The following is a 14,170-nucleotide window of genomic DNA, read 5'->3' on the forward strand; positions in this document are numbered from 1 at the left end:
TTTAAAAAAAAAAAAAAAATCCTACCTACTTAGCTTTACCCCCTTTTAATTTCGACTAAATTTTCAAGAAGCCATTCCTTGGATTGAATTATTCCAAATAGTCTCCAGAAAAGGAAGACAGGCTTTTGGCTAAGTACCAGACTGAATGTCTCTGTTAGATGGAGCAAACCACTTTCATTCATTTTTTTCAGCCATTCAAGTATAGATTTTTGTTTCTCCTGCAAAAAGTTCTTTATTACCAAGGCAGTGCTTACCTCCAGTGCAGATGACACCAAAACTATTAATAGATTATGGATATAATAAAACTGAAGTAAAAAACAGAAGTGTTCTAAAAAGGGAAGTATAAAATGGAAGGGGGAGAAAAAGGCAAATTATTCTGCCTTCCAAGTTAGATGACGACTGTGTTGGGACGTATTTCAAAAACAATAATGTAACATTTCAATGTTACAATAACTCAAAATAACATTTCAGTATTACAATAAATTATGTTATTATTACCATAACAATAACATAACATTTCTTAACTACCTGTATTTGGGACTTTTTTTTTTTTGCCTGTTTTATCCTGCCAATTGGTGAAAGAAGGAAGAATGTATTAAATTAAATGAAATTTTTTTTTAAACTCTGCCTTTGCTCAGAACCAGCTCCTCCGAAATCACTGTTTGCCGTGAATAAAACCCAGACTTCAGTGACTTTGCTGTGGGTGGAAGAGGGAGTAGCTGATTTCTTTGAAGTCTTCTGTCAACAAGTTGGCTCAAGTCAAGAAACAAAACTCCAGGTACTGTGCTTTTTGATTGTCCTTGTCTGAGTTCATTTTGATTAAGGCTAATTATCTGAGTAAATTAAAGTCTTATATTTGTTGAAACTATAGAAAATGAAAACAAAATTTCATCTGTTTTTTTGTGTTTCAGTGATAGAAATTAACAGTCAGCTTAGGGCAAGCCTTAAAAATTAGAACCAATTTGCCAAATTGCAATGTTGATTTTCATCTCTGCATGTATCTTTTGTCCCTCATCCTTAGTTGCCCTGGGTCATACTGAAAACTGAAAGGGGTTCATTTTTCCTATTGTCAATAAATTGATCAAAGGGATAGACACTGCCATACAAAATATAATTTAACGTATATGAACTGATTGCCAGTTATGTGAAAGGCACTACGCGCAATACAAATGGTAGAGTCAGTACTTTAAAATCGTTTTCATGTAGTTATGGATATTACATCAGTCTAGAAATAATTAAGTTAAAATGCAGGTGCCAAAGAGAGGTCCATTCTAGTAAGAGAATTTAAAGAAGGGACTGCTTCTAGTTAGTAAGGAGGACAATTTTTTTTCCCAATTTATTTATTTTCAGAAAAACAGTATTCATTATTTTTTCACCACACCCAGTGCTCCACGCAAGCTGTGCCCTCTATAATACCCACCACCTGGTACCCCAACCTCCCACCCCCCCGCCCCATGAGAGAGACTACGGACTCTGAAAAACGGAGGACAATTTTGCTTGAAAAAATGAAGGCCGGGAGAGGTGATTGTTAAAGATTTAGAATCGCAAATAGCAGATAGAATGACTGCTGAGTTATTCACCAGGTCAAACCGAAGGGAAGGAGAGAGAAGAACCAGTAGCTCCAAGGGTAACAAAGCCACAGGGAAAAAAAAAAAGTATTTTATAGCCAGACATGGAAGGGAAAGGTCAAGTTTAGTGAGGGATGTCACAAAATGCAGTGTACAGACTAATTCTGTGAACATGAATAATTGATGCTATTTAAATAATGCAGTTCATGAGATTGAAAAGAAGAAAGGATTTCTGGGAGTAGAAATCTTTTCATATGAGCGTTAAGATAATTTGCTTTGATTTCATTCCTCTTTTGATATTCTCTTGTACAAACATCTCTTTTTTGATCTGTACTGAAGAGCTCATCTTTTTTTTTTTTTCTATTCTAAGAATCCTTTTTTTGCAAATAACTGCTTTGCCAGTAGAGGATTTTCTTCTCTGCACCTACAGTAATGCCTCCCCTTAAGAAAATAATGATTATGCAGCTACTTACTATAACAGAGTCTTGCTAGCAAAAGTCTTTCCTTAGAATCATTCTTTTATAAAAGAGTAAAAGAGGTGGAATTGGAAATAAGTTCTGATGGCTCTCATCTCTTGAGGCAAGAGTGTTTCAGATCTCTGTTTGGGAAAAGAATGTTATGCTGGCTCATATTTTTATATTGTACTGTGGTAGTTGTCACTGGTCTAACAATTGGCCCATCAAATTAACAATTTGTTCTACTCAAGAATATGTTAATATTAAATGTTTTTGAGAACACAAAGTTGCCATGACTTTGGCGGATGCTGTTTCAAAGCTGGGAACGCAGACAAAGGGGATAGTGTCCTTAATATACAAAGAGCAACTAAAAATAGAAAAAAATACAGACTAATAACCCAAAACAAATATTTCATGGGAAATAAACACTAAAGACACTTAAACATATGGAAAGATGATCAAGTTCATTCACAATAAAAGAAATACAAAATGAATCTACAATGAGGTACAATTTCCTCTAATTAGATTGGAAAAACTCAGAGTTTACAGATATATTAGATTGGCAGGAGTGTAGGAGAAAAGATGTCACACAGCATCACACGCAGCAGGATAACTTGGAAAATGCCTATAGAAGAGAATTTGTTGGGACACCTGGGTGGTTCAGTCAGTTAAGTGTCTGCCTTGGGCTCAGGTCATACCCCAGGGTCCTGGGATCGAGTCCTGCATCAGCCTTTCTGCTCAGCAGTGAGTCTGCTTCTCCCTCTTCCTCTGCCTCTCCCCATACCCATCATGCTCTCTCTCTTTCCCTCTCTCAACTAAATAAATAAAATCTTCAAAAAATGAAAAATTTAAAAGAAGACAATCTATCAGTAGATTTCAAAATTTTGAAAAATATTCAACTTTTGGGCCCATCATTCAGCTGGGGGCAAAATGAATACCCACATCTCTATGTACATCCATGCATATGCATACACACACACAGGTTTTGTGTATGAATCTGTATGTGTGCACATGCATACACACATATGTGTATTAAGCATGTGTGTGTCCATATATGTTTGTTCTCATAATTTAAAATTTATCTGCTGTAGCATGGTTTGTAATAGCAAAAAATCAGAGACAACTGAGACATTCCTCAGGAGTGGATCGGTTAAATAAAGTAGGTCCTTTCAGTGAATTTCTGTACACCCCTTAAGAAGAATAAATCAGCTTTATCTGTGCTGATGTGGGAAGAGCACCAAAATAAACCAATAACCAAGGTAAAACATGCAAACCACGTTATCACTTAGGTTTTGCTTAGATCTATCTTGTGTTTTCACATCCATAAAATATAGATGGGAAGGAAAAAAAAAAAAAAACCTGACAACAACAGCTCCTTCCGTGGAGGAGAACTGGGTAGATAGAAAGTAGGGAAAGAAGCAAACTTACTTTTCACTGCTGTCCTTTTGCATCTTTTAAATGCTTTACTCTGTTTATGTATTACCCACTCAACTCTGAAGAACAGACTAAAAAAACACAAAACAGATGAAGATAATATGACACTCATCTTATGTTCTGCATCTCCAGGAACCAATTGCTGTTTCCTCCCACGTTGTGACCATCTCCAGCCTCCTTCCCGCCACTGCCTACAACTGTAGTGTCACCAGCTTCAGTCACAACAGCCCAAGTGTCCCCACATTCATAGCCGTCTCAACAATGGGTAATTACTTGCGTTCGTAGAATCTGGTGTCTTTGGAAGTTCTATCTTTCTAGATTTTCCTTCCATTGTCTTTTCAAATATAGATAGTCTATCCTTTTACTAGAACCATGTTCTGTTGAAACATTCAGGCTCTGGGGACAGGGAGCCCATCACTGCGCTCACTCCCTGTGTGACTGAGGGAAAGATATTGACCATCTAGGAACCTCTGCTTTCCCGTCTGCAAAACTGCAATCATAATATACGTCCCTTGTTGAGCTGTATTGACACATAGAAATGAAGCGCTGAAAGCCCTAATATCCACCGTGTGGCTGAGAGCTGCTCCCGTCCACTCCACAGGCCTCATCATCCTCCCCAGCGGTGGCCACAGCATCCTGATCCACTCGGGCTCTCCTGTGGTCTCCTGGGCCCTCAGTCATCCCTGGTCAAGTGATGACATTACTAAATTCCTGGGACAAAGCGGGCAAGTTCCCAATCAAGCCAAATATCGGGGTGGGGGGGGGATGTTGGTATTGTGGAATTAGAAATAATGAACACTCTAGAAAAATGGTGCTTCCTTTTTTTTTTTTTTTTCCTTCTGAGTTATATGTGTCACTGCCTTGTTGTTGGAGGCTGACTCAGCAGTCCGAGCTCACCGTCGAAGACACCTGTGTAATAGTACCGCTCTCGGTGTCACGTGATCCCTTCACTGGCTGATTTCCATTTCTGTTGCGTTCATCATGTGTGTTTCTACTCAGTGATGACGAGAGTCACCTTCTGTTTGCCTTCTGTTTTAAATTTTTATTTTTCCGGAAAAGGGGACCAAAAATGGACTCACGAAGGATATTAACAGTCTCTCACTTCTGTGGGCTTGGACACCATTCCAAGTAGCCTTTCCTGTTCACTATTCCTTGTCATGGCTACAGCAATCCGGTGAAATAGGTGTATTATTCAACTTATTTATGAGTGAGGAAATTGAAGCCCAGAGAGACAGATAAATAGCTTCTCCTAATGTCAGTTAGTAGTCAAATGAACTTGAAAAAGGTCTCCTGACCATGAGTCTAATGTTCCTTCTGTTCAGTTACTCTGCCTGGGAGTGGGAGTCATGCTGGCCCAAATGGGAAGTGGCAAACCCACAGAGACAAAGGGACTGAACGCGCTCCCAGTTCTGTGATTTTATGGTCAATGCAGAGGATGGTGTCATTCTCCCCTGCTCTGGTCCTTCTCTGGTTAAGAGTTTTGTGAAAACATTTGAAATATATTCCCACTTCGGATGTGCATGTGCCATAACAGCCTCCATGTAAGTAGAGGGAAGGGACATAGCCCTGTTCTTAAGGACCCTATGCCTTATTAATAGGTTTAATCTCTTGAGTTGTGCAGATGGAAAACCTCTCAACATATGGTTACAGATCATCAGAATGCCTGCTTCTAGCGACGTGTTAAGTGCTGCGGCAGATGGTAGCTTGCTAATGCCTTTTTCATATACATTATTCCTTGTAAGCGTAATATACAGTTGTGCTTTCTGACTTTAAAGTCATAGGCATAAAATGAAAACCTGCCACTCTCTAAACTTCTGAAAACCCTAAACAGCCATAGTACATGGTAATGACCTCTAGATTTTTTTTTTTTTTTGAGTTTCAAAGGAATTTAAACTATGGTCCAAGCACTATTCACATTGTACAGTTCTCCGGGATAAGAACATTCAGGATGTAATGCTTTGAGATGAACACAATCCTGCCAGGCATCTGAACACCATTTGTCAACCTACTTGACGAGGTTGTATTTGACCACGTGGAGGTCATTGTTGGCGTGGGAAACTATCACCGTCGCTGTTGTTGTCATCATTCTATGTTCAGTGGTGTTAAAAATCAATGGAAAATGATGAGTGGTTGGGTTAGTTTCTTGTAATGGAAGTTATAATGAAAATGCATGACTTTTCTCTTCAGTTACAGAGATGAACCCTAATGTGGTAGTCATCTCGGTGTTGGCCATCCTCAGCACTCTGTTAATTGGACTGCTGCTCGTGACCCTTATCATTCTGAGGAAAAAGCATCTCCAGATGGCCAGGTAAGGTCAGTTTGGTTGATCGTTTTACGCAAGGGCTTTAAAATATTTTAATTTATCTTACAGATCTGCTTTTGCAGACCAAAATTGTACAGCAGGGCTTTCAGGTATTTTAAGTCATAATTTAATTTATAAATGTCATTTAAAATTATTTTAATAATATTAAAATATTTTAATGTGTAATTTAAAATACTTTAATATTTAGTTGTATAGCGGTAAGTTTGATTCTGGTTTTCAGTGTCTGTTTTGTGTTTTCAAAGTAGACTTTTAAAAGTTATTTTAGAAAACATAATCATGGAAATGACAAAGCAAAGGATTGTTTACACCAATCCAGACCTCTCACTCTCAGTCTTGTGATTTTAAGAGACCCATGCAAAGAGACCCACTAATGACATTTGGTTACTTTCAAACATACTTTGAAAAAAAAATAAAGATCTCTGGCTACTCAGATTCATAAGAAGAGTGAATATATGAAAAGACCACAAGAAAGGAAAAAAAGCCCCTCTCTTCATCATTTCTGCCAAAGCTGTTTTATCATAAAACATTTGTAGAGTTTATGATTAGGTCCATTGGAGGTCCCCTATTAGTTTTGTTCCTACTACTCAGAGTTCAAGCAGTTTTCATTTTTCTTGCAGCTAGAAAAGACTTTTGATTTATGATTTTAGTAATTCCCTATTCCTTTGACCATGGATGCATTTCTTATCAAAGCACATTCTCAAGTATTTTCAGTGGTCCCCTATATTATCAGAAAAATCCATCAATTCTCCTAAAAATTGTTGCCTCAAATACTGTTGGGTTTGGGAAATTTGGTTCAAATTTGTATTTACCCAGTGTTAGCCTGCTGAGTTGTCTATCAACTTCCTTTTTCTTTCTCAGAGTTCTATCAGTTGCCTAGTCATAAATAAACTTATCAATCCAATAATGATCTAATCAGTGTCTTATGTGGCATAACTAAATAAAAATCAGACATCCACGTTGTCTACTAGGAAATTGAGAACATGGCTGGAGATACGTACGTAAAGAAATATATTTAAAGGTATAAACTGACGTACCCCAGAAAGGAGATAAAAATGGGATTCCCTGGGGCATCAGGGTGGCTCAGTCAGTTAAGCATCTGCCTTCGGCTCAGGTCATGATCCCAGGGTCCTGGAATAGAGTCCTACATTGGGCTCCCTGCTCAGCGGGAAATTTGCTTCTCCCTCTCCCGCTTCCTCCGCTTGTGTTCCCTCTCTTGCTGTGTCTCTCTCTGTCAAATAAGTAAATAAAATATTTTTTAAAAATGGAATTCCCTGAACATAGAGAAAAGAGATTGGTTCTGAATATAAAAATCAAGCTTTATGACTGTTGGCATTTAAACTAATCTTAGAAGGATAGGCAGGAAGGTGGTACCACACTGGGGCTCATATAGAGAGCTCTGAAATTACACTCCTTGGGATCAGATCCTAATTTATGATCTATGTGATCTTGTGCAGTTCACTGAAACTTCGTCCATTAATACGAACAAATATTAATGGCTATTTTGATAAATATTAATGGACACCTGCTATGTGGTAGCCTCTTCCAGATGCTTGCTATGTGACAGTATATAAAATGGACAAGAATTTCTGCCTTCATGGAGCTCCTATTCTAGCAGAGGAGGTAGACAATAAATTACACTGATAATACGTAAAAAGGTTGTGTGGTTTGTGAGCCAACAGTAAGAGAAAAACAATAGAACAGATAAGGGAAATTAGAAGTACAGATGTCTGGAGTATACAGGCAGGAGCTCAGGGAGCTTGATAGGTCGCACTGAAAATATGGTACTTGAGGAAACATGTGAAGGACATAAGGGAGTTAGCCATGTGTTTTCTGGCAGAACAGTATGCCCAATAGAGGGAAGGGCCGGTGGAAACGCCCTGAGGCAGGAACATGTTCACAAAGTAGCGGGAAGGTTATTGCAGCTAACTTAGAGGAAATGAAGGGGGGAGCAGCAGGAGACAACGTCAAATTACACAGAGCCTTGTAAGCCTACAACTCTCGCTGTTATTCTGAGTCAAGCCACTGCAGGACTTGGGGCAGAAGAGCCAGCTTACATGAGAAAACAGTCTGTATTGAGGCGAAGCAGGCATATTAATGGGGGCAGCCATTATAGTAACCCAGACAAGAGACGGTAATGCTTTAGTCCAGGATCACAGCCATCAATGTGGGGAGAAATGATCAGATACTGGGTATATTTTGAAAATAGAGGCATTTGGTAAGGGGATTTGCTCACAGATCGCACATGAAATGGAAATTAATAAGGGTCACAGACGACCAAAAGGATGGAGTTGCCATCATCAGAAATAAGATTCCAGATGAGGATTCCAGAGTTGTGGTGTTAGGGCAGGTTCCTCTGGGAGGGGCAGGCCCTTACAGTGGGAGCGACAAGACTTCCGTCTGGGAAATGTTAAGTTTGAGACGACAGCAAGTGCAGGTGTGGGGTTGGCATCTGAACATAAAAGTCTGGAGTTCAGGAGCGAAGACTGCCCTGAAGATACAAGTTTGGGAGTTGTTAGCGTGTACGTGGTATTAAAGCGATAGACCAGATGAAATTCTCCTTTACCGGGGGCAAGTGCATAGATGAAAGAAGAAGGCCTTGCAGTAAGCACCAGAACAATGTAATACTAAGATTTCAGGGAGGGAAAAAAAAAAAAAGATAAGAGCAAAGGAGACTGACTGGCCAGAGGCATCTAGTGGATTTCAAGGAAAACAAAAGAAGTGTATAAAGTAACAAAGTGTATAGCAAAGATCCTGGGAACAGAGGGGAGAATGTTTATGGAGAAGAGATGGGAATAGCCCCTGCATTGGTGGTGGTGAGGAGCAAGGACGCCATAACTGGAAAGCACGCAGCAAATGTGAGCTCATAATAGAAATAGTGGCAGGGCTGGTAATAAGTGTGGTGACGGGTACCATTCCAGGAGCCCTCTTGGTGCATGCAGCAAGATGATTAGAAGTGGTTCTACTTCGGCCAGCCGGCCACTAGAGCAGAGATTCCTCACATTTTTTGTGTCATGATCCTTTCCAGCAATCTGATTAAGCCTGTGGCGCTCTTCCAAGAATAATGTTTTCTTTTTAAGTGCAAAAAATAAAATACATAGAATTAAAAAGAAATTAATTCTATGAAAATGCATGTAATGCATTTAAAAAACAAATGCATTACATGTTACTTTATTAATATATTAGATAATATTTAGTAGGGTGTCTAATACCTCTCATAATTTCATCAGAGTGATGATTATGAACAATACTGCAACATCTGCAGCAGGTTCATTATAGAAAAACATCTGTAGTTTCTGTGGTTAGCAATTTCACCGGTACTGACAGGGCAGCATCTCTATTTCCAACTGACATTTCAGTGCCTGATGGTACTATTGTGGCCTGTTGCCTATTTCAGCAATTAAAAGAATTGCTAAATATCAGTTAGAGGTTGTGAAAACAAAAGTACTTTTCCCCTGCTATGTTCATGGAGCTCTAAATTCCATCCTTGAACCCCAGATAAGAACCTTTGAATTACAGGGTAAAATAATTCCTATATATGAGAAATTGACAAAGGAAAATGAATTGATGTGTAATTTTTAACACAGCATGATATAACAATATAGTGCATTTTTCAAAGAAGAAAACGGTTCTCAGAACATGGTAATAAGAACAGGGAGATCGTTCAAGTGATTAGCAGATGTGTCAATAATGTCAAAATCTCTGCTTCAATTCTGAGTAAGTCCATCAATTTCATCTAGGGGGGAAGTGAGATGGGGGAGTGCTGGTGAGCTGTGTTGTTTATCCCTGACATTAGCCAAAGGTGAAAAGGCATGAGAATATGTATAACTTTGCCTTCCACTTCTGGAAAAAAAACAAACTTTAACAATATTTTCTACCGACAGATTAATAAGTAACCTTTTGGATAAGAGGCTCCGCATGAGCCACTCTGATTGAGTATGTCTCACTCTTTCTACCCTCACCTCAAGTGATGAATCTCATGGGCATCCTGACATGAGGGGAACATTTTGGAGGGAAAAAAAAAATCCAATTTGATCCACCACCATTTTAAAGAAGAAATCAAAATGCATTAATATCAACCCCACAAAGAATATGTGCTAAAAACAGAAAATCCTCAGGCTAGGAGGCTTTGTGGAAAATATTATACCCCAAATAGTTCAAAGATTTATGTTAGGATCACGAGTGCCCTTTGGAAAGGATTGTAAACCAAATCCTCTTGGCTTCAAATAATGTGATTAGGGCATATGCAACCTTATGAAAAACTTTTTTATCTTTCTATTTTACATTGCATGCAAAAGAGGAACACATGGAATTTATATTAGTTTATATTTTTTAATTTAATGCTGTGATGATAAGCCAGTAGAGGCTTTCTTTTATGTCAAGGTAAAAGAGCACTCTGTCAAGCAGTAACCTTGATTTTGTGGTTCCTTTTGAACAGGGAATGCGGAGCAGGAACCTTTGTCAATTTTGCATCTTTGGAGAGGGATGGAAAGCTTCCATACAATTGGTGAGCATCACTTTGGAACAAGCCTCTAGATAGTTTATCTATGCTGTGTGTGTGCTCCAGACTTTATTTTACTATTTCGGAGGGTTACATGGTTTTGTCTGATTGTGCTTTCACAACTTTGGAGACAGTGGACCTTCCAAGGTTAGATTTTCATCACTGAATATATTAGTTTGTGTAGGTTTACTATGTTATGAGGTAGAGAAAATGTCTAAGTCTGCTGGGTATTCACTATATTAAACAAAGGACTAACACAGGCATGGATATAGCCCCAAACCTTGCCGAAGAAGGGCTTCAATACAGGCGCCACACTGAAGGAGTAAGTGGTGACGAAGGCACAGAACAGACCCCAGCGAGGCAGCAGGAGACAGGGCAGCATCTCTATTTCCAACTGATATTTCAGTGCCTGAGAATATTAGCCCCCACTTCTGTTCAGAGGAGACATATTCAGTCTAGGGCTCTCGACTCTTAGACTTACAGGTAAATGACTAGCAAAGGCAGTAAAGTCCCATGGGAAAACCTGGCCTTACTTTATTTTTTTCCTCATGCTTGAGTGTTAAGGACCTACAAGGAGGAGGTATCTGGAGAATTTAGAAAGCATTATCAGGAGACTAAATTGCTTGATATTATACCTTAACACTGATATGTGAGAATTAACAATCCTATCCGCTGTGCACTGCAATGGGTACCCACAAAACTGTTAAAGAAGTCACCATTTAATATAAAGCCAGCACTGCTTACATGATCAGGTTGGTTTCTTTTGCAAGCCACCATGCAAAGCACATTAATTTAAATGGATACATTTCATGTTAATCCTTGGTAAATTGTCTTTTTTTTCTTGTTTTCCTAATCCTCCAAAATGGTGATCTTCAAGAAATAAATAGGTGAGACTAGAAACTTTACAGAATCCATGAAGAAGGGAGGGCTTTAATTGGAATATGACTTCTGCTTCCCTGAATGAACATCTAGCAGTGGGAAGTCTACTTGAAATAGGATTCTTTTTAATAAGACAATATGTTGTACTATTTTTAAATTTTAGCCTGAATGGAATTTTGCTATTTAACTACAACTAATCCAACTGTGAAGAAGGAAAACTCATAATCCCTCAATGGTGAAAAGTTAGTAAACAGTTCTTTCTAGGTTTCTTCAAATATATTAACAGTCTTGCCAAGATTAAGAAACTTAATTCACTGACCCTTGTCTGGCTTGCCCTTTAAAAAGGCCCAGTCACAAAGCAGGGAAGAACAGCACATCTAGAAATTGACCCAGTCAAACCTGGGACTCAGGGCAGCTGTCTATGTATTGACTAACTGCACGCTCAGTCCCAATTGATAGAATATGGGACACCAGTTATGGGAGAGCTAAGGCAAAAGAGAATTCACTTCAGGATCTTTCTAGAAAATCTATGAAACTCTCCCCCTGCTCTTGGCAAAGACAGTTTTGCCAGCACCAGCCTGTTCTGGCTGACAGAATAGATTTCTCAGTGGAAACTTGTAGTGACTAAAGTGACAAAGTGACAGCATTTCTCCTCCTACTTCCCAGTGTAGCTATAGACTCAACATCGGCTATTTTAAAATCGACATTAATGAATGCTCTATTTTGCACATGGTTTAAATACCTGAAATTTCATTCACACCCCACTTTTTAGACCAGTAGACTGAATTAGAAACAAAGTACGACGAAATACTCTTGCTCTTACTCAGCTCAATATTAGTCATATTACGGACCAGGCAGGTTCATGAGCTACTTGTCTTGAATCAATGATACCTAGCATCCTCCCATAGCTCTGTTTTAAGGGTTATTTTTCAGCGATGGTGAATTGACTTAAACTAAAAGTAATATAGAAAGTCACCCCTGAGAGTGCAGCTTTATAAGAATGCGCCCCAGAAGCTTGAGGTCTTTCCCAGAATCAGCAAAGGCAGAAAATGGCCTTTGGTAGATATTTCCTCACACAAGCCGCTGTTAGTGATCAAATGATGCTATAATGGTTCCTTAAAATAGGTTCAAGCATGGCAGAGATAATAATATCCAAGAATAAGACTGGAGATAATTAATGAGGCATTTAAGAGCCTCATTAAACTGAATGTAAAATGTAATCACTTAATAGCAGACTAATCGACACAAAATAAGTTGAAAGGAATATATCTGATTACTGTATGGATGTGTGTGAATAAAACTGGTGTTGGCAATATGAGAGCACGTAAACCCTCACGTTTCGGATGGAATAGTATTTGATTGTAATTAAGATGCTTGTCATTTTAATTGATCCCAGTAGGTGATTTACTGATATCTGTTCACAGTTTATGTTACTAACTCTTGCCACTTTTTCATCTTTACATCTGTTATATCTATTAATGCTCACAGGCGTAGGAGTATATTTGCTTTCTTAACCCTGCTACCCTCATGTCTTTGGACTGATTATCTTTTGGCATTTTATATTAATCCTTGGTAAGTGATTTTTTTTTTTTACTGTTTATGTAACACAAAGTCTATAAAGTTAGCTCTCCAGAAGTAAAACTGAAAGGAAAAATTCTCTTTAATTATGTGATGTGTTTGGGCTGCATCTAAAATTATTAATCATGTGTTGAAATGGATTAAAAGAGTTTCTGGTACCAACATGCTAATTAACTATAATGTTTTTCCAATTAAAATTTTCTTCTTGGGATGTTCTTGGCAAGCTTTTCTTCCATTTATTACTAGTCATTTGTTTCTTCATTCGGTCAATGCATTGGCTTCTCATCTTTGTAAATGATGCTTTCCATTTTCCTTACCATCTCCATCCATTAGAGAGCCTCGTATTTCCAAAACGGAAGAAATGCATTTAGGTAGAGAAGTTCAGAATACTATTTGTTTGCGGTGTAAGTGTTTTCATAGTAATGCTAACTCAATGAATGTTGAACAACTGAGTGCAAAACTTGATTATTTAAGTATCTTATTTAATTGTCCCCACAACTCTGCACAGCCCCATCCTAGACACATTGAAATAGAGACTTAAGGAGATTATCTTAACATCATACCACTATATACAGAATCCAGGTTCCAATCCCCAGAGTCTGCAAAATCTATTCTTTTCTCCATAAAAAGCAGCTTCTTTAAATTCTCCTTTTCTTAACTTTTAAATCATTTTAGTAATCAAATCTCAAATAGTATCCTTTTCAGTTTGCATAAAATCTAATAACAATAATTTCGAAGTCTGGAACTAACATACCTAGAAGGACTGTTTCCTTTACTGAGCCGCAGGAGAAAAGGTAGTAGTTTCCTGACCAAAAACAAAAATCATTGTCCTGAAGTATCCAAGGTGTTTAGGTACTAAATTATGTACAGACAGATCCAGATATATGGGCAAGTCCAGAAGGACTTAGGAAAAAAGCAATAAAAATAGCTCATGAGGGGCTCCTGGGTGGCTCAGTGAGTTAAAGCCTCTGCCTTTGGCTCAGGTCATGATCTCGGGTCCTGGGATCGAGTCCCACATCGGGATCTCTGCTCAGCAGGTAGTCCCCCTTCCTCCTCTTTCTCTCTGCCTGCCTCTCTGCCTACTTGTGATCTCTGTCTGTCAAATAAATAAAATCTTTAAAAAAAAATAGCTCATGAACTGGAAAAATGGCGCCTGAGTGGGGAGAGCGGGGGAAGAGTGAAAGATGAAAAGCAATCTATAGAGTTATTTATTCCAAAAGGCAGTTGATCAAATGTTCCTCAGCTCCTCCAAGGACAGAATAAACACAGCCAGCAAGGTTAGGATTTCAAGTTGCAATGGAAGAAATACCAAAAAGGACTTCCTCACAAAAGAGATTAATACCAGCATGGGTGGGGGGCTTGTTTTGTTTTGAAATTTTTTTTTTTTTTTTGAGAACAGAGGGAAAGTGTTGAAACATGGTAGACACTGATGTGC

The 14,170-nt window shown here is 38.5% G+C and overlaps 1 protein-coding gene across 1 annotated transcript in view; it reads left to right on the top strand.

Annotated features, from left to right (window-relative positions):
- The first annotated feature begins 583 nt into the window (after positions 1 to 583).
- PTPRO (protein tyrosine phosphatase receptor type O) overlaps positions 584 to 14,170 on the top strand; it is a 47,948-nt gene continuing 34,361 nt past the window's right edge. The window contains exons 1-5 of the mRNA XM_044228003.1: positions 584 to 778; positions 3,590 to 3,722; positions 5,645 to 5,765; positions 10,216 to 10,284; positions 12,646 to 12,729. Of these exons, the coding sequence (XP_044083938.1) occupies positions 605 to 778; positions 3,590 to 3,722; positions 5,645 to 5,765; positions 10,216 to 10,284; positions 12,646 to 12,729 (581 nt within the window). The 5' untranslated portion in view covers positions 584 to 604. The remainder of the gene's footprint in view (positions 779 to 3,589; positions 3,723 to 5,644; positions 5,766 to 10,215; positions 10,285 to 12,645; positions 12,730 to 14,170) is intronic.

This window comes from Neovison vison, chromosome 12, assembly GCF_020171115.1.
Source record: "Neovison vison isolate M4711 chromosome 12, ASM_NN_V1, whole genome shotgun sequence".
NCBI lineage: Eukaryota > Metazoa > Chordata > Mammalia > Carnivora > Mustelidae > Neogale > Neogale vison.